The following is a 20,698-nucleotide window of genomic DNA, read 5'->3' as shown; positions in this document are numbered from 1 at the left end:
GGGGTGTGACATGGGGGCAGGGCAAGGACATGCAGAGTGTCCTGTGAATATAAAGGTGACAAGTCCTACTGTTTCCAAATCATGAGTACAATTACCCCAAAAGGCAGAGTTCCAGGGAGGTCAAATTGCATCCTACCTGTTAAGGCTACTAACCTGAAAGAAGAGGAAGAAGGGTGCTGGGCATAGTCCAAGACTGTTTTACTTAATTGCCCCTGGAAAGTCAGAGACTTACACTTGAGGACGCTCTCAATGCTGACCAGGATGTGACCTAGTCTCTTTTCTGACAGCCCAGCAGCAACCCTGCAGAATATGTATGTCCTAGGGAGGTCGCTTCCACTCAAAGCAAATACGGACTCTCATCTGAATTGCGCAGAGGGAACATCAGGCTGGAGAGCTTCCTCTGCTACTCAGCTCATTCTCTCTCTGTCACAAGGACAAGAGGAGTGGCTGATGGTGGCTCGCCCTAGAGAGAATCCTCTCAAGAGACAGGTAGAGATTTGGTGCCTCCTCACCTCTCCATGCTGAGGGTCAGCATCTCCCTTCCCTTGTGGCACCTCGGGGTCTCTGCCTTCCCTTGGAGAGCCCCTTCTGCGACTGCACATGAGAGAGAACACAAAAGTGCTCAGTGGCCTCAGAAGCACTGCAAACCCCTGAGGTGCTGAAGCTTCTTGGCTCCTCACTCCTGTCCAGGCAGCTCCACCTCAGAAACTCCTCATTACACCCTGTTTTAGAACTTTGGATGCCCTGGAAAATAATCAAACACCCAACCCTTTTATTCAGGAGAGAAAGACCGGCCCTGGCGGTTCATAATGTGTGTCTAATTCTCTTACATAAAGGCCCCTCCCCTCTAAGGACACAGTCCACTCTCCCCACTGTGGCTGGCACCACCCACTTATCAGAAAGACCAGTATGCACACTGATGTTTAGAAACCTGGAAGCACCTGGGTAAAAACCAAGCACTGTGCAGGGGCTGGTTTAAGAACTAAGCCTTAGGAAAGGAGACAGGGTAGCAATTGGAAGATGACAAGATACTGTAACTGAAGACAGGTGACAGGTATAAATAAAGTGTTAGAGGCATGCTAAAGGGGAGGGCTGGTGGAGCAGGTTGTGCCTGGGAAAAGCAGGGTGTGGCAAATGCAAACCTCTCTGCAGAGGCTCTGGAGCCTGAGAAGTGAACAAGAAGTTACAGAGGAGGCGGTGAAGAAGGAAGGGTGGGAATAGCTCTTTTTCTATCTGTAAGAAATGAGCCTGGATATGTATGGGCACATGGAAAGAACCAGAAGTGAAAAGCTTCTGGAGTAGAAGTCAGGCTATTTTCTAGAGTAACTTAGAAAGTAGTATTCAGGGTCCTGCTGAGGCTCTGCACTGGCCCTGCCCACAAGAACAGAAGCAGCACTGCAGCCCTGTCCTAGAAGGGCACCCACAGCCAGGGTGCTAGGACCACCCTGGAAGCACCCAGGGATTCCATCAGCCCTGACTCAAGCCGCAGTGCTTTTGCTTTTGTTTTACCTGCGTTTCTAGTAAGTACACACAGTTCTTTGCAAGATCACTATGTAGCCCTAGGGTAGGAAATTTGTCTTATGCTGCCTTCTGGCTCCTTACCAGGGGTGAGTGGCATTCATATTACAAGAGGAACTCCAGAGGAAGAGTCCAGTGTCAGGAGCAATCGTGTCTGAGTGTGCATGTGTGATAACTTCCAGAATAAATCCAATCCCTTCTAATTTTTGTGAACTGTAAGTAATGGCTATGTGACACGTCTAAAGGAAGACTGAGCACGTGAAGAGTGGAGGGCTATAATAATAAGCTGCTCGGCAGGGTTAGTCTGACACTTAATGATATATATTAGTTTTTATGTATAGGTTAATAAGCTGCAAATAGTGATCAGCTCAAATAAGTAACTGTAATTAGTATTAGTTATATATAAGTAGGTCAAATTTGTTTATGCCTTGGAATGCATAAGCATGAATTGTTTTCTGTAATTTCATGTGAAATTAAAGCTCAATAATGAAATTGAAATCAATCTCTGCCCCAGCTCTCTCCCTCAAAGGAAACAATCTGGAACCCCATGACTGGCATTCTTGTGCTCCCAATTCCCTGTGAAGCCCAGAGTGCAGTGTGCTCCCCTGCCTCCTCTGCACAGCCTTCCTGGAGAGCCCTGTGTGCATGAGAGCAAGGAACCTCGGCTAGGGGTTTATTTTATAAATGAGATAGATGCATTTAAGTGAAAATTTTGCTAATATGATTGTTATGAAACTGGTAACTGGGAAAAACAAGAAAAATCAGGCAGGCTAATAAGTATTCTTTAAGTTTCACTGACTCTAGAACTAGCCGTGGCCTGAAGTAATGTACTGTCAACATTTAAATGGAAACCCCGAGCTTCTAGCAGGAGCCCTCCTGGACCTGGCTGTCACTACCCTAACAAGAAGGGAGTGGTTCTTATGGGGGCCAGAGTATCTAGAGCAAGTCTGTTTTCTCTAGCCTTAATTCAGTTGATTTCCTTATAAGTATTCTTGTCAGGCCTGGGAGCTATTTTACACAGGGGAGGTAAGGGTGACAAGAAAACTAATGCAGTCACAAGTGTACTCTAAGAATCTGAGGGAGATGGTTGCTCTCACACCAGTGCAGATGTGAGGGGTTTCTGTAAGGTCTCTAAGGAGAGGAAAGGGAGACATTAGTTTGGGACAGGGGTCACTCCCCAGTCTCAACATTAGCCAAGAGTTTTGCAGGGTATTTTCCACTACCTCTGTCTGTTATTTCAAATGTTAGGAGCCTTAGAAATACTTTTCACAATAACTAATGCAATTGGGAAATCCTTTCACATGTGCCTGGGCACAGGAGAGAGCAGGAGAGAGCTAGCGAGGGCAAACCTACAGGCAGCGCACCCGCCTCTTAGGTGCCCTGATTCATGTGCTGTGGAGAGCAGGAGCTGGTATGACCTCTCTTAAAGGGACACAGCAGTGTGTTTCAAGATTCTTAAAAATGTCCATATCCCTGCCCATCATCACAATTTAAAGACCAGGCTGAGATTTATGAACAAAAAAGGCAATCATACTATTATTTATAGTTCCAAAAATCATAACTAAAATGTCCAAAACTGGGAGTACTTACATGTTTAAGAGATTATTGATATGACAAAATATAATGCAGGCATTATAAAGTTCGAGAAAGCTACATCCCTCGGGCCCTAGATTTCCTCAGGACACAGGAAAAATTCATTGCTTACTGTTACAGAGCAGAACATTTTATATATATATATATATATAATGTTATGTTAACTACCTTCCCTCCTGTCCTAATGTGGTGAGGGGAAAAATCCACGAGAAATGATAGTATATATCTCCAAAAATAAAAACAATTCACACCAAAATAATAACAGTGGTTATTTCTTGGAAATGGGATTTCAGGTGATTTTAGTTTCTTCTTTATACTCTTCTATTTTCTAAATTGCTATAGTCTATTAGAAAGTTTTCTTTCTGGAGGCAGAAGCAGGGCAGAGGCGAACGTGGGGTCTTGGCTGATGATTCTGGTGATTCCCACCCTCCTGTCTCGCCTGTCTAGGCTTCAAGGCCAGTGTTGGCCAAGCCCTCCCTCGAGAGGTCCTTCCTTATACAGCTCCATAACCGCTGTCTATGCTGCTGGCCCCCAAATGGTTACCCCTTGCCCAACCTGCCTGATAATGGTTTCATGGCGCTCCGCCTCCTTCCTGCAGTCTTCAAGGCCTAGCCCCTTTCCCTTTTTCTAGCTTCACCCTCTCTACACTCTACACCACACAAGTGGAACAGTCTTCCATCTCTTGCCCCTCTGTGCCTGCGCCTGCACTCTGCTGGCCTCTGCAGCTTGGCTGGTCCCTTGGGTCTTTCTAGAGCCTCTGCTGGGAGATCGTGCTCACCCCAGGCCAACCTCTCCAAGGCAGTACCCCTACACTCTGGGCAGGGTTGTCCCACACAGCATTCTTTTCCGGTCTTCTTCAGGCTCCATCACAACCTTAAGAACTGGGTCTGAGTCTTATTCCTTCATCTTTACATGTTCAGCACCCAGCACACTAGGCCCCCAATCAAAGCTTTCTGAAGACATGCTGAGGGATAGACTCTCCAAAAAGCATGCCTCCTGGTCAGCAGCTTACTCTTGTGTTTTATTCATGACATATCAATGAGACTAAGAGTCAGATGGTGTGAAAGTGCCTTTCCTCATCTTGCACCAAATACCGTCCTGTACAAAAAATAATCAGCAGAGAGCTGGGACGCTCACTTCTGGAGAGCTGCTGTGTAGAAGGGAAGGAACAGAACCAGTATGAAACACACTGCTTTCAGCATTGGGGCAGGTGCGGGAAAAGCCACCCAGCCTCCCCAGAGCCTGTTCTGTCAAGAGCAGTCCCTGCAGTCAGTCAGCCAGGAAGGCATGTGGGCCCTACCCTGGCTGGGAGGAGCCTGCAGAGGGGTTAATGAGAGCCACTGATCCTTTGGCTTCAGGCTGATTAAAGCGACCTGTGCTGGTAAATAGAGCAAGGGAGCTGGTGCTGAACAGATTTGTCCTTCTACTGCCATCCTCCAATCAGACCTGCTAAACATGGTACTAATCAAAGGAATAATTTACTTAATTGCAAGAAACCATCCTGGGAGCTAACATAGCACAACTGTTCTCCATTACCCAGCCTGGCTTCCCAGGGAAGTGATGATGAGCTGCTAAAAGCTCACTGGGTGATAGGGCTGAACTGCTTGCCCTTCATTTAAGCAGGGGTCATCAGCAACGTGTGGACCCACAGGCCAAACTGCTTTTCAACCATTCAGGTGCCAAAAATAGGCTTTACATTTTTCAATGGTTGAAAAATAATCAAAGGAAAAATATTTCATACATGTGACAACTGTATGAAATTCAAGTCCTTCAAGTTTTATGGGATCACAACCACCTTCATTCATTTAAAGCACGTGGACATGGCAGGGCTGAGGAGCAACACAGAGAGCATATGGCCTGTGAGCCCAAATCATTTTCTCTGGCCCTTTAACAAGTCTGCCAACCCCTGATTTAAAGACTAGGCTAGGTCAAGGTCATCCACAACAGCATTCCATAGCAGCTTGGGTCCTAGAGTATTAAGTGATCTCCATTAACAAGGTCAGCTTTACAATCAAGTCTACAAAGAAACTTTCTGAAGTCTGGGCTTCAAAATTGTCTCAAGTAGGATTTATATGAGATGCAGCTGAGAATTTAGGAAAGCTAGAGCCTCCTTCAGTTTGGAGGAATTTGCCTCAGAAATTGGAAACAACAGGGTACCTCACCCAACTTCAAACACCCTCTGAATTCAGAAATTGCTTCAACTCTCCCCATGACCCCTGTAGGGTGTAGGACTCCCACAGGCCCCAGGCCTAACCACACAAGTTCTCACCTCAGCAGCCTTCTGGGAGATGCTGTCACCTGACTGAACAGAGAGGCTGGGGAGAAAGCCCCAGAAAGCTTGAGTTTCCCAAACTATAGACTGTTCCTAAGTTTTTGTTCTTTCCCAAAGCTCAAGATGCAGATGAGATTATAAACCATTGTGATTTTTATTTTTTTTTTTTACTATAAATATAAAAAAAGTCTGGGCAACCTTATGGCAGCCTCCTTTTAAGAAATAGGAGATACATGTTATAAAACAACCTAGAATAAGCATCTTTGTTAAGTCCCTATGTTATCATGACGGCAGCAAACGTGGAGATGGAAAACATGGAAAGGACATCATTTAACTCATTCAACTGAAAAGCACAAGACTGCATCTGAGGCCTGAATTTGCTTTTGGGTAGTGAAGCAAAGTAGAGTCATTTCATGGTGCAAAACCCTATATGGAACCAGGTCTGAGCTCCAGGAAAGAGACATCTGGAGCGGGCATCCCACCTGGTAGGCACTGCTGCCCAGTGCATTTCCCATCACAGGACACAGCAAGTTTGCTATTATCTGATTGCATGGTGGAGTCAGGAACAGGAGGCCCCAGGCTGAGGCTCACCAGCTCAGACAAGGTTGAGGCAGTTGCACTCTGTTCCCCTTGACTGGGGAACATCCAGTGGTCACGCTGCTCTGCTTTTCTGAGGTTATCATGGTTTCTGTGCCAGACTCCACAACAGGCACCAGATTAGAGACATGCACTCGGCCCTTATTCATCTCAAGGGCAAACCGACTTCTTAGAAAGGTGAAACTTCTGGTTTGGCTGATTTATCTCAGACCCATGGGCCTAATGTGTGACATGGATGGTGTCTCCTCTCTAATTGAGCTAGCTTTTGTAAAAGGATGAATTTTTTAGGCCACCACCCAAAACGTGGACATTGTGAACTGGGGCAAAAAAGCTTCAGAGAACAACTCCAAACAGTAGACTACTCAAACAGCATCAAGGAAAAATGGATTTTTGTGAGGGCAAAAGCAGGCAGTAAGGACAGGAGGACAAATGCAGTGACTTCTGAATGGGGCCATTTAGCTGATTTATAATCGATCTCACCAGTGTCCCTGGCTGTGGGAGATTGATGTCTCCTCCTTCTAAAGCTGGGGTCCCCCAGACTTGTTTTCTGGAAAACCAAGGAATAAACTCCAAGGATGCAAATTCGTTATTTTCAAACCTTAATTAACTGGAACCAAATTAGGACTTTTGAGAGTGTTTTTTTTCTCCTACTTTAAAGGAAAACTTTTTTTTCTTAAGTCAGCATGGTGTAAATGGAGAGAAACTGAACAAAGAGCTATTTGGATGTTTTGCCTTTGGGGGTCTCAGCTTTCTAATTTATAAATTGAAAAGGCCATTGAGGTTTAGATATCAAAAGTCATTTTCAGCAATAAAATGTGGATTCTTGGACATGCCGACAATTTATCAATAATCTGTGAAGGTTCCCTGTCTTCACCATCACACCTCTCCTACTGCTGCGAACTGAGGTCACCCGGCAGTCTTTTCCAGTTTGTTGAGTATTTCACACACTTAATCCAATTGAACTTTACATCAACCTGATGGGGTAATGTCTCTGTTATACCAGAAACCCGCATAGTTAGTGTGACTGAGTAGCACTTGGTGAGTTATTCTAGAAGTCAGGTAAAGAAGGGAAACATGTAGAACAGATTTTATATATATACATATACATAAACACACACACACATACACACACACACACACACACACACACACACACATATATATATAATTTTGTGTTTTGGCTTAATTTATATAAGTGCACATTCATTTACTATTGTTGAAAAAGTAAGCCTTTTTAAAAAGTATATGCTAATTAGATTTCCAGTCTTTTCTGAATGAACTACACTCAATTTATTGTCTTTTACTTAGAGTTTAAGCCATTTGTAAAGCAATTTGAATACAGAACGATTCCTGAATTTTAGTATTTCCCCTGCACTTGTACAGTTGTCTCAACTACAGAATGTTTATTTATTTATTTATTTTTGATAGTACTAGAGATGGAACCCAGGCTGAGCACAGTTGGCAACTGCTCTATCACTGAGCTACATCCCCAGTCCTTTTATTTAATTTTATTTTGAAACAGGGAGTCTTGCTAAGTTGCCCAGGCTGGCCTGGAACTTGAGATCCTGCTCCTCAAGTTTCCTAGTAGCTGTGATTACAGGCACGTGCCACTGCACCCAGAAAAAACAGAATTTTCAAACACTCATCCAAATCTTTCCAAAATATTTAACTTAGTTTTAACAAAAACAACACATTTCTTTTCTATGATTGTATTCAATTACTTGACCTGATATTTAGGTAAACTAGATAGTTATTTATACTTAATTATAGCAATGCATGACAAGTGCTGGAATCACCTAGGTTCAGGGACATATGCACAATTCCCCTGATCATGGAAGGAAGAGGTGCTAAACAGCATGAGGGCAGCCATGAGCACCAGGCACTGCTGTGCACAGAGGAAGGGGAGTGCTGGTGAGATGGCTGTGAGCATCCAGGCAGTGAGTTTTAAGAAGACAAGTGGAGCCAGGCGTAGTGGCACCAAATTCCAGCAACTTGGGAGGCTGAGGCAGGAGGTTTGCAAGTTCAAGGCTGGCTGGGCAACTAATGAGACCATGACTCAAAGTAGAAAAGGGCTGGAGGGCTCAGTGATAAAGCACTTGCCTAGCATGCATGAGGCCCTGGTTCAATCCCCAGAACTGGAAAACAAACCAACCAACCCACACAAAACACAAACAAAACTTGCCCCCCCCACACACACCAAAAAAACAAAAACCAAAACAAAACAAAAGACCCAAAACCAAAACCAAAACCAAACAATACAAAGCAACAACAACAACAACAACAACAACAAAACCCAGGAGGCAGTAGAAAGGCTGAACTGGAGCTGAGGAGGAAGGTCAGGGCATCATTAGTATTCATGCAGCTGAGAGTTAAAACCAGGAGAGCAGAAGAGTCCATTCAGGGAGGGAATGTGGAGCAAGATGAAAGGAAGGTGGGAAAGATCCCAGTGAATGGGATCCCAGGGTGAGCAGAGGTAGAGGCTTCTAGAAAGGGGACATTACTAGAGATATGCAAAGGGAGATTCAGGAGGTTGCCCAAGGGCCTAGTGCAGGACTGATATCCAGGAAGCAAGAATCCAGGGGGTGCTGGGGGGGTGGCAATTAGAGTGCCTTGGGGATTTGTAGGAAGCAAGGAGCCCTGCTGCAGTCTCCTATGCCTTAGTCCCTCTTCCTCCAGCTCATGTCCTCCTCCTGCTATTCTGCCTATCATTTCCCCTGAGCATGCAGAAGGGCAGGAGAGTTCAAGGAGCTGCTCTGACTGCAAGCACAGGCAGGTCTGATCATCCAGGTCCTGAGACCTTACTACTAGGTTGGGGCAGCACCTATTTGCAATGCCTGCTAGGAAGCAGTCATGCAGGTTTGTGGCAGAAGGTAGGATGAAATCAGAACGTCCACTGCAAGGTCTTAAAGCAGGGCTGGGGAAAGAAGTCTCTGCAGGGTAAGCTATGCTAATGGTCTGATAAGCAGATCTCTCAGACAATCCCAGTGATCTTGCTGCTACCCACTCCATTTTTCAGATACATGGAGACAATTCCACAGCACACAATGACCTGGGGAGGAAAGTGTGGGTCAGAAATACAAATGAAAAAAGATTCCATGATATAAAACATAAGCTCCACTCTTGTAATGAAAAGAGAATTCCTGGGTCCTAGCTGTTATCAACTCTGGAATGTGGAAATTTACCTGATCCAAGTGACAGCTGCCTAAGTCCCAGTGGGCTGACAGTGTCAGAATCACTGCGACTACAGCCACTGTTTGCTTCAACAGCTAACATTCTCCAGGCTCCTCTCTTCCCTACTTCTTCAGATGTTAAACAAATAACTCTCTTTGAGGAATAAGAAGATATACTGGGGCTGGGGCTCAGTGGTAGAGCCCTTGCCTAGCATGTGTGAGGCACTGGGTTTGATCCTCAGCACCACATAAAGATAAAAAAAATAAAATTAAGCTAAAAAATCCACATAATATTAAAAAAAATGACATGCTGTTTTTTGACCCTCACGATCATACACTGGCCAGCTACTTCCTAAACATGCGTGTCTTCAGTTCTTGCCTTCATGAGAAGGGATTCAGACTAAAAACCTGAAGTGAGGATCAAATCCTAGGCACAGCCTCTCCACAGAAAACAGCAGTGGTTTGCTTGCAGAGCTACCTGCACAGACACCATCCTTTTCTGTGACTGTGTCACCAGGCCTCATGCCTGTGGAGTCTGGAGGATGGGTGGGAGAGCAGCACAGTGTGGTGGAATGCCTGGGGAAAAGCCAGGAGAGACAAAGACTGCCATGCTGCCTCATCCCACTGGCTTCAGGAATGAGTCAAACTTTACGGTCGCACTGAACAAAACACACTGACCTGATCCAAACGCAGTGCGCCGTCCACAAAGCGCTGCTGGCGAAGCTGTTTTGCGATTCTGTGCAGGTTCAGGACCGCCTGGTGCACTTCCTCGCTGCTGTGTTCTGGGGAGATGGGGGGCAGCTCCTCCTCAGGGATCTTCTCAGATGGGCTTTCAATCATGCTCTGAGCATGCTCATAGCTCAGTTTGGTGCAGGAGCGGATGATGGTCCGGCCAAACCACTCCTTGAGGATCTGCAGAGACAGACGCATTGTGAGAAAGCTGGGAGGAGTTGCTTTTCCAGGTTTTTCTTCATTCAAGCCTTCACCACACAAACTCAACAAAGATTTATGGAGTGCTTGACCTTGTGCTCAGGATGGTGTTACACAGTTGAATCAGACATGGTTGCTGCTGCCCTCAAGCAGCTGGGACTCTACCAGACCTGGGCTGAATTCGATAGACAGTGAAAGTCTACGAAGGTCCCCAAACACACCTCGAAGAGTGAAGAGCCTGTGAGAATCTTCTTCATTAGTTTTAGGAGAGTGGTCATCAATTCATTACTTGGGGCAAGAGGAGGGACAGTTGCCGGAGATGTGACAGATGATGTCTGGGCTTGGTAATGGCTCAGGAGGAAGGAAAGGGGAGAAAGTAGGGCCATGGACAGAAGCAGAGGACACAGGTGAGGAGGAAGGATGAGTGGACAAAGGGAAAACCAATTTCCACATGTCTATGTAGAGAAAGAACAGGGTTTTGGACAACAATCCCTTACTGTGAGGGACTGTCCTGTCATTATTAAATAATGTTGAGCAGGATCCCTGACCTCCACCCAGTAACATCCCCCCTCCCCAGCTAACAACCAGAAATGTCTCTAGACACTGCCAAGTGTCCCCTGGAGAAAAAGCCCAGACTCCAGGGGCTATGCCAGTTCAGTGGTGAAGCTTGATGAAATGCAGAGATTACTTTGAGGTATATTTCAGTCTTTCAATTTCTCTGTATTTTCTATAAGCCTTTATGATTTTAAGAAGAAAATAAAATAAAACATGAAAATTCTGGGGGGACTTCTAAGTCTGAGGTGCAGATTGAGATCCAGATGAGGGTATCTATAGGGAATCTGGGGTGCTGCTCAGGGCCTGAGACGGTGGCTGGTCTGGTTCAGGAGGGCTGGCACCACCCCTCCAGGGGCTCAAGGAAGGAAGAGTCGGGCTGTGCTCCCCTATACCTGCCCATGTAGGGAACAGGGAAGCCAGAGGATGAGAACAGAAGAAAAATAAGAGGGTCCAGAAGGAAAAGACCAGGTATGTCTAGTGGTAGGAAAAGGGGCTGGGGGAGAACTGTTAGAAAAAAGGATACTGACATGCAACCAGACCATTTAAAATGGCACTTCCTACGAGACAGGCACTGATGACCCACTTTCCACACGGTGGCAGCTACTGATTCTCCCAACAGTGAGGAGGTATGAAGTTTATGAGGTAGGAAGTTTATGAACCTCATTCTTCAGTCAGGAAACCAAGGCACAGAGGAAAAAAAAAATAATTTGTCCAAGACCATGTCACTACAGAGTGGCAAAGGGGAACAGAACCCAGGTAGTGCCACCTCAGTGTTTAGCTCTAACTCACCAGTGTCACACAGTACCATCTGAATGTCAAGAGGATTAAAAGAAAGAGAAGTCCAGGTGTGCAGAACTGCACCTGGCACTCGGGATGTCTGAAAGACTGGACACTGCGGACACCCTGGGCCAGGCTCCTCTGCCTTCAGGGCAACCAGAACTTGTCTCCATCAGCCTCAGCCTCAAGCATGTGTCCATATGCCACTCAAAGAGTGACACTTCAGGGCTGGAGCTGTGGCTCAGTGGTAGAATGCTTGCCTAGCATGTGTAAGGCACTGGGTTCGATTCTCAGCACCATGTATAATTAATAAATAAAATAAAGGTCCATTAACGATTAATAAAATTTTTTTTTAAAAGTGACACTTCTTGTATGGGTCATGATATGAAAAAGTCTGGGAAGCTTTGGGTGGGGGATGAGCATATGGCTAAGCAGAAGCAATGCAATTACTGTGGATGGTGGTTTCCAGAAGACCGGCGAGAAGGAAAGCCGTTGAGAACCATGACAGAGGGTGCGCTCATTGTGTTTACAGGGTAGGGAGAAGAAACTAGTATGGAAGGAAGATTGAGTACACAGAAGAACAACAGGACCTGGGGTTAAATGGAGGTGATGGAGGCCATCCATCCAGGATGGGAAGAGAGGCCTGGGGAGGCAGGCAGGGAGGAGGGGGATGAGCCCCAGGGGAAAAAGAATGAAGTAGGGAGTGCTCACACCAGAGAGCCGAAGTCTATGCAGGAAAGGATAAAGGAGACAGTTCAAGGCTCTAGAGCCAGGGGAAAGTGGAAAAGTTCCAAGATGCAGACTGTGGAAATCATGATTCTGAAGCAAGGGAAGGTAGCAGAGTTGAGTGACTGGGGGTGAGGGCATGCAAGAAGGGGTGAACACTGGTCAGGAGCGGAACTTTCAAGTCTGAGCATTCAACACCCTCTTGCTCTTCACCAGCCAAACCACTCTGTTCACAGCCTCAGAGACGATGCCTCCCATGAACAGCCCTCAGAAGGTCTGTATGTAAGTGCTCCTCTAGGGTAGAGCCCAGCTCAGGACTGTCCACCCGACAAGGCCTTCATGGACACATCTGCTAATCTGACAGGCTACAGAAAGCCCTCTGGTGCCCACATCCTCCCTTAAAAGAAGAATCAACACTGTCAAAAAATGGCAGCCATGAGATGGAGGATGAGAATGATGACAATCATTCATGTCTTGTATTCATTCAGCACAAAGAGCTATAGAGAGTTGTGCATTTAATTTTTTCTTCAAAAAAAATTACAATCCTGAAATTATGCTTTCCAGATTATTCCAAGAACTAGGAGGAACTCAAATGCACATTTGAGTCTTACACTGTGGCAAGCAGGACCTGAAGCCGGCTCTTGGGAGCTCCTGTGCTGCAGGCAAGGGTGCCCACAGAGCCAATCCAGTCCTGTCCAACAGCTGGGGGTGCCCTGTGCAGGAGGGAGCCCCTTCCAGGGCAGCCCAGGCATGCCCTACACACCACATTTTTTGAAGAGAGCTGTTCCAACCTCCTCTAGAATGACAGGGCCACGGCCTCTTCATTCTTGTGGTCTCAGTGTTTTCCCCTGGAGAGTCGGCTTGCTTCCGTTTCTCCCTTTCCTTCCAAATCCAGTCCCTCCTCCCGTGTGTCCACATTGTGTTTGTTAGACAGCCTGTCTTCCACTCGCTCAGGGAATCCAGCTTCCACCCCATGCCACGCCTCTCTTTCTCACAGGTCACAAGTGGCCTCGTGGATTCCTTCCTGTGCCCAGGTCACAAGGTGTGTGGCCTCCCGGGGTCTGTGTTCTTTTTCCCTAGAGGATGCTCTGAGCAGGTGACCTCAGCACCCCGAGGGGCATTTGTTTTCACCTAAGCTGTGGGGCCACAAACTGCTTTAGAATTTAATGAGAGCCCTGATGAGATTCACCCCACAACATGTGCATGAAATTTGGCAACAAGCTGCATGAGGTACCCCAAGCCTATGCACACTGACTCCATGCATACCTTTGTCGCTCCCTCTGAACCCTCTGATTGCTGAGCCCTGACCAGGGGCTCCATGTAATCTCGGGGAGTTCTTAAAGTTCATTACCTGGCCCTTTCCCAAATCAGATGCCCCACCCCCAGCTTGTTTACTGCCATCCTGGCAGCACATGCAGTTCACCTAAGTACCGCTCCCTGTCCAATGGGCACCTCTGCTCTTTTGCTTCCTCAGTCAAGTCAGAAGTCCCTTCCCAACAACACACCTGGATGCTGCCAAGCTGGGGCCTGAGTTGGTGTTTCCTGAAGCTCTTTCCCCTGGCTTCAGCCCTCCCCTCACAGCTGCATCTCTGGAAATCGGCCCTGATCTTCTTTTTAAACATACAAAGGGTTGAGGAGGTGGCCTGGAGTCACACCTGACAGTCACTAAAATAATTATGAGGCTAGGAAAAGCGGCCTGAAACCACCTCTGGGAAGGAAGGATGCCTGTGGCAGCTGCAGCGGGAAAGCAAAGATCCACCCGGAGGGGACCAGGAGCAGCCAGCCCCGGCGTGGAAGGCAGGCCTCTCTGGAGGGAACACCTCATTAATTTCCAATTTGGAAGCTGTACTCACATCAACGCCCAGTCCATAACCAGGGCCAGTGGCAGAAGACAAAAGGACAAAGGGTTTTTCATGGAAAAAGTTAAAAAGCCACGAGGAGATGCATAAACAAAACCCTTCAGAAGAAGATCATGTCCTCCTTCTGCGGAATCACAGGACTCGGGCCACTCCTGCGGCAGGCAGCAAGTTTGCTGCACACACTCTGGGACACTAGTGCTGGGAATGTCAGGTTAACAGAGTCAGCCCTGACTGCAGGGTATTGCTGGGAAAACCCTGGGCCAACTAGGAGCCCACACCATCCACCGGCATGGCACCTCTACACCCAGGAAGACTGAAACAGCCCAGCACCCTCAGTCCCAGACCCTGACATCCCACACAGGAGGGAGAGGGGGAGCCCCTTATTCAGCCTGTTCAACAGCTGAGAAAACAGACTTCCTGAGAGTCACACAAGCTCCCAAGTGGCAGCCATGGGCAGATCCACAACCAAAGGCTTAGATTCAAAGTCTATTTTTTCTTATATTTCAGATGAATGACATAAAATAGAAAAGCGATAGATGTGAAATAAAGAAGCAAATGTACCTCAAATGCATATCAATTTTCTATAGTTTAAAGAGACAACTGTGTGAGGAAACCTTTGAACACTGTGTCCTAATACCATTCAAATGTATTTTAAAACTTATCCTCTGAAAAATGTCAGCCCCTCAGTAAGACACCTCTGGTTCTAAAAACTGCTAATGGAGTTAATTTATAATTTTAAATAATAAGATGTAAAATCACTTCTGCAGCAACTCTACGTCCCATCTATAAAATGTTTAGTTCAAAAGACATCTTAGAAAGAAAGAAACATTTTCCTGACTGAAGCAAAACCAGGCTGTTTGAGTGGCAATGGCGGGAAAAGGGGTGGGTAAAAGAGAAGCCAAATGTGCCAAGAAGAAAGCATCTGACAAAGAAGTGGGCAGAAAGAGGAGGGCTAGAAGACAGCAAGGGGCAGGTCAAAGGAAGGACTGCCTAGTGAAGGCCTTGGAAGCAGCAGGCAGAGGCTGGGGGGTAGCTGAGGAGTAGGGGACTCTTCCACTAGGCCCACCCCTGTACTAGGCCCAATGTGATGGGGTGAGACCCAGGTTCTTCTTAAAAAACACCAGAGCCTGAGCATACCTGTAATCCTAGTGACTTGGGAGACTGGAGGCAGGAGAACTGCAAGTTCAAAGTTCAGGTTCAAGGCTAGCCTCAGCAACTTAGCAAGACCCTGCCCTTCCCACAATCAAAAAAAAAAAAAAAAAAAGCCTGGGGATAGAGCTCAGTGGTAAAGTGTCCCTGGATTGAATTCCTACTACCAAACAACAACAAACAAAAATAACAACTAGGGGCTGGGGATGTGGCTCAAGCGGTAGCGCGCTCGCCTGGCATGCGTGTGGCCCAGGTTCGATCCTCAGCACCACATACCAACAAAGATGTTGTATCTACCAAATAGTAAAAAATAAAATTTAAAAAAAATAACAACTAACCAATCAAACAAATATAAAACTTGCCCAAAACAAAGAGAGCCACCAGGCTAAGATGAAGTTGTAAATAGCAAGACTTGTGCCCCAGCAGCAGCAAGCTCCATTTATACCTGAGAGCTCACTTGCTCCGTACTGACACACAGAGGCCAGATCCTGGAGTGTTCCATGGCTGCACTGTTGGGGTCCCAGAGGAAGCATGCAGAGGCCCACCAGAGCCCTCTGCCCAGGGCACAGGCTGCAGAGGGCCTCATGTCTGTCAGCCTGTTTTAGTTCCTAAGTCAGTTTGTTTATGTGCTAGAATTATCTCCAAGATTTATTTGTATAGCAAAAAATGCCTAAGTGTACTGAGCACTCTTCTGCTCTCCAAGGTGGCCTGCCATTGAGCTTGCCCACTGGTTCTGAGGGCTAGAACCAGGTCCCTTCCCATTCTGACCTGCTGACAGCTGTCTAAACTTCTGAGGAAGGAAGTGGAGGAAACTTCCTCGAATGTTTGCCTGGCACACCAAACCCTGAGAGCAGCAGGAAACGTGAGGAGATCCCAAACGTGAGGCTCTGACGGTGCCGAGGCAGGAATTTCATTCTGGTAACAGTGGATGAGGGTGCTATGTCCGAGTGGGCCTTGAAAGCATCCCCTTCCCCACAGGGCAGTGGGAGGAATCCTTAGAGCTCATCTTTGAGAGGCCTGAGGGTGTGGGAAGGAAACTGGAGGCTAGGGGGGGGAAGCAAGGAAGGAAAGTGGGAGTGCCCTTGTTTTAGAGCCCAGGACAGCCCACTCTGCTCTTTCTGACACTTAGGAGCCATGTTTTCAGGTTCAAGTCAAACCCACTGTTAATAACATCAAAACGTGGGAGAAAAGCTGATTGAAAGGAATTTTTACTTACTGGCATGACCATCTTATAAATAATAAAAGTCTTAACTTTGTTTCATTTCTTGAAAATATTTCATTTTGAATTCTTATTTTAAGTCCAAGCAACTGAACTGTTCAGTTCAGTTCTGTGATTCCCCTGAAGTGACCTTAGGTAAACCATCTCATTGTGCCTTCATTAGGAAATGGGACATGCAGGGCACAGAACACAGCAAAGTTCTTCCCAAAGCACCCTTGTCCTAGAGCTGTTGCTACAGGCCTGAAATAAAACAATTCTGCTCCGCCTCTGGTAATGACTAAAGATAGATATTCTGGGAACTTTCTCCTTATTCTCAAAACCAGTTTTTGAAGCTATTGTCTCATGGGAAGCTGCATGGGCAAGGTTTCCACTACAGCGTCCGAGGCTGAAACACATCAACCAGTGAGTGCTCTGCTTCTTACCACCAATTGAAGCCCCAGGTTGCATGATACTATATACAAGCCTTGCTTTGGGAGCCTCTACAGACCATGATGACCCAGGGAGAGCATAGAATTTTTTTCTTTTTCTTTTGGCAATCCTGGGGATTGAACCCAGGGGCACTCTACCACTGACCTACTTCCCCAGGCCTTTTTATTTTAAGACAGGGTCTTGCTAAATTGTCCAGGCTGGCCTTGAACTTGAGATCCTCTTGCCCCAGCCTCCTGAGTTGCTGGGATTACAGGTGTGCACCACTGTACCTGATCAGCATTTTATTCTTCAAGTTTCACAAGATTCTTAGCAGTGGCAGATGGCAGGCCAGCAGCAGGACATGAAACTCTACAGGGGTCATCACGGGGAGAGCAGGATTGTGCAGAAGCTGAATGGGGTAGTTTGAGGCTTCGTTCAACCCTCAGCACTTGGCTTGCAAAGTGGGGAAGGTTGCTGTGGATGCAATGCTTACCAAGAGACCACCTTTCTAACAAGGCAGAAAGAATAAACAGGTTTGCAAATCACTGTATGAAATATTTTCAGCGTTTTCTGGGTATGGGCACTGTACTATGGGCGGAGAGGTAAAAACTCAGGAATGGGTACTGCTTATAAGGAGTTTATAATCTTGCAGGATAACAGATCTGTGCACAAATGGCTCTAAAGTCCAGGGAAAGAGGACAGGTGCTGAGGGGGTGGAAAGATGGGAAAATGGATTCTGACAGGGAGGACGATGCCCTTCCATCTAAGCACCTTCTCAAAATCTAGGGCATCCCACTCCCCCACCCCATATTCACTCCATTTAGGATGAGAGACTCCCCAAATCTATCCCTTCTCCCTTGTCTTGTCTGTTGACCTTACCACTCAGCCCACAAACATAATCTAGTATCTCTCATCTGCTTATTTAAAAAAAAAGAAAAAAAATCAAAATAATTTTTTTACTTTTCTAATTGGTATTATGAATTCATTATAGGAAACTTTACAAATATGGATGGGAAAAAGAAAAATTAAAAATCTATTCACCCATCACCAGGAGATCACTACTATTTCTGTTGGGGGATATTAATTTCATATCTTCAATACCTTATACAGTATGTGAAGACAGCAAGTATCCCCAGCATACTGAGTGGGTGGATGAGTGACTATCCCGGACTCTCATGAAGAAGTGGCATCATAGCTGCATCTCAAAGCATAAGCTATATCCTTGTTGGCAGAGCTGAGGGGAAGCATCTTCAAGGAAGAGGATGGAGCACATGAGAAGTCTTGGAAGCCTTGTGGCTCCCTCTTAAACCAAATGAACCCTTCAGTAGCAAGAGGAGAGATGGAGGGGGCTGGAGGATGGATGGCAAATGGTCACAGAAGGTGGAGGTCTTTTATGTCAGACTCTAGAGATCAGATTTTTGGGGCTAATTATCACATGCAGTCAGAGGAAGTTGAGTAAGAGGATGATCACTAGGGAAACAGAATAGAGGTCACAGTCTATACCACTGGTCCCAGGATAAGATGGCAAAGATGTGAACTGGGATAGTGGCAGTGGTACAGAAAGAGAGGACTGTTTAGAGAGGCCCACCACAAAGGTAGCCCTGCTAGAATGCAGAACTCTTAGAGGTAGTAGATGTGAAGCAGGCTGGCCACTTTAAAGTCTGGGTAGCTTGGTTGTCACTGGTGCCATTAAAAGATCCAGAGAACACAGGGTTTAAACTCAGGTTGCAACAGGGGCATTATTATTGCAGAAAGAGAGGGGAAAGGCAGAGAGGAAAGTTGATCAAGTAGATCCAACTGGATGCTCTCTGGCTTCCAAGAAGGAGAAATGAAAGTTACCAGAGGGGAATGGTGGGTCTTGAATGAAAGAGGGATGGGAAGCAGCATAGAAAGCTGAAGCCTAGGAATAAAGGTCTGGAATAGCTACCTTAGCAATCAGTAAAAGAATTCCTAAGTAGTATTAAAGCTCTGCTAAAGAAAGTCGGCCTGTACTCTGCACAACATTCTTCTCTCAACGCATGCTTCTTGAGGCAGGAAGTAGAGTTTCCCTAGAGCTCCAGGAACAGGCCCAGACCGGAATGGCATTAGGAAGAGGTGGGTAGCAAAACTTGAGCTCAGTGGATTAAGGCCACAGAAGCTGAAGATGGGAGGTGTTGCACAGGAGAGAGCTCATCATAAGTGATCTCCACATGAGCAAAGATGCTTCAGCAAGAGAAGCAAGTCTGTTTCCAAGTTGGCTCTGGAGTCCATGGGTCTCTAGCAGAAGAAAGAGAAAGCAGTGAGGAGGGGGCATCCTATTTTAAAGGCTTTTGGCTTTTGTTCTGATAAGAGATTGGAGAATTTTAAGAGAGATAAGACCTAGTTTAAGATTTAGAAGGCTCCTTCTGACTGCCATGTGGGGAGAAGATGAATGGGCAAGAGCCAAAGCTGGAAGAACAGTCGGGAGGCCTTGGAATTAGTTCAGGCAGGAGACAGCAGCTGGAACCCCTGCCACAGTGCTCAAGGTGATAAGGAAGGGGATAGATTCAGAGAGATTTAGAAAGCAAAGCCGAGATGACTTACTGGCAGACTGGATGTGGGTGGGGTGGATGGTGAGAGAAAGACCAAAGCAGTGAAAAAGGACCCCATGGCTTCTGGCTTGAGTAAATGGCTGAAGTGTCCTCTTTTGGAGCACACTCAAGGTCCTAATGGATGCTGGCACATCCCAGCATCCCAGTTGTGGCAGGGGAGGCAGGCTGGGGACAGCTGCAGCCAGGGAGGCCTTCCTTGCATCCTTCTCATCTGTGACCCTGAGACTCCTACTAAGTCAGCTTTGTTGCAGGTGATTTTCTTCAAAGTCTGACACAAGAATATTCAGGTGTATTTCAGGTGTCTCTGAGAACTGGTCTTTGATGTGCAGGCCCTTACATTCCTGAGTGTCAGATGAGACAGAAGTGCCAGAGGTGTTCAGGAGGTGATAGGGCCACTGGATGGATATGGTAGAGCTGATTTTGTGGTTCCAGAGTTGCATTTTACAAAAAGTACAAAATTTACTTGGGTAACTTTTCCCTTGTGACAATATTTAATTACAAATGTCAAGATTAGAGAACAATGTTCTTAAAACAAACACATGAAAAATATGCTAAAAATAGATTCTTAAACATTTATTGACCTAAACATTGGGGCACTGGCTTGATGAAAGCAAAACTATCCAAGATTTTCTTGTGGATGTTAAAAAAAAACAAAAAAAGTAGTAGCCTTCCAATGGTGGACCACACCTGCCCCAGAGAGTAAGGCAGGCCAGTAGCGTAAGGAAAACCTTCACTTTGGCACCAGGTAAAAGTGGCAGCCATGTGGGAGGAGTGGGGACACAATGCTGCTGGTCCTGCTCTGGCTCCTTCTAACAAAGCCCAAGCCCTTTTGCTAAGAGAGACTATAAGTAAACCCAGCCTCCTGGCTCTGGCCACACAGGCTTTGAGTTCCTTCCTCTTTATTCATTTGGGTTCTTGATGCAGGGCTGCCCTTAGGGCCTCCTCTGGCACCCTGATCTCTCATCTGATTCTGAATCTGTGCTCCTCTAGCTTAACTCAGGCTTTGCTTACTAGCATCTTAAACAAGCATTCCTTGGATACAAATGTGGAATCAGACCTTTCATTATGGGTCCTGACTGCAGGTAAGAGATACTCAGGACTAACCAACTGGTCTACCTCTCATGTTGTCCCCTGGTCTCTGGGTAGGGTATTTGGAAAACCACAATGGGCCTTGCCCTGCTAGTCTCTGTCCTTAGTTCCAACCCTGGTCCTTCCTATCTGGTGTGGTTAGACAGAGGCCCAGCACCTTTCCTGGCCCTGTGCCTCCACCTGCCCTGCAGCACCTTGTGAAGAGCAGAAGCCCTAAGCACCCAACACTGCCTCGAACAGAAACCCCAAAGGGCAGCTGCGTGTCA

At 46.5% G+C, this 20,698-nt stretch overlaps 1 protein-coding gene across 17 annotated transcripts in view; it reads right to left on the bottom strand.

Moving 5' to 3' along the window:
- The window catches only part of Dis3l2 (DIS3 like 3'-5' exoribonuclease 2), a 339,632-nt gene that overhangs the window by 51,731 nt on the left and 267,203 nt on the right, over positions 1 to 20,698 (bottom strand). For all 17 annotated transcript variants that reach the window (XM_078018215.1, XM_040268004.2, XM_078018225.1 and 14 more), the window contains one exon: positions 9,829 to 10,062. In XM_078018215.1, coding sequence (XP_077874341.1) covers positions 9,829 to 10,062 — 234 coding nt within the window. The remainder of the gene's footprint in view (positions 1 to 9,828; positions 10,063 to 20,698) is intronic.

This window comes from Ictidomys tridecemlineatus, chromosome 7 (genome assembly GCF_052094955.1).
Source record: "Ictidomys tridecemlineatus isolate mIctTri1 chromosome 7, mIctTri1.hap1, whole genome shotgun sequence".
In the NCBI taxonomy this organism is placed as follows: Eukaryota; Metazoa; Chordata; class Mammalia; order Rodentia; family Sciuridae; genus Ictidomys; species Ictidomys tridecemlineatus.
This window is presented reverse-complemented; position numbering and strand designations above follow the sequence as displayed.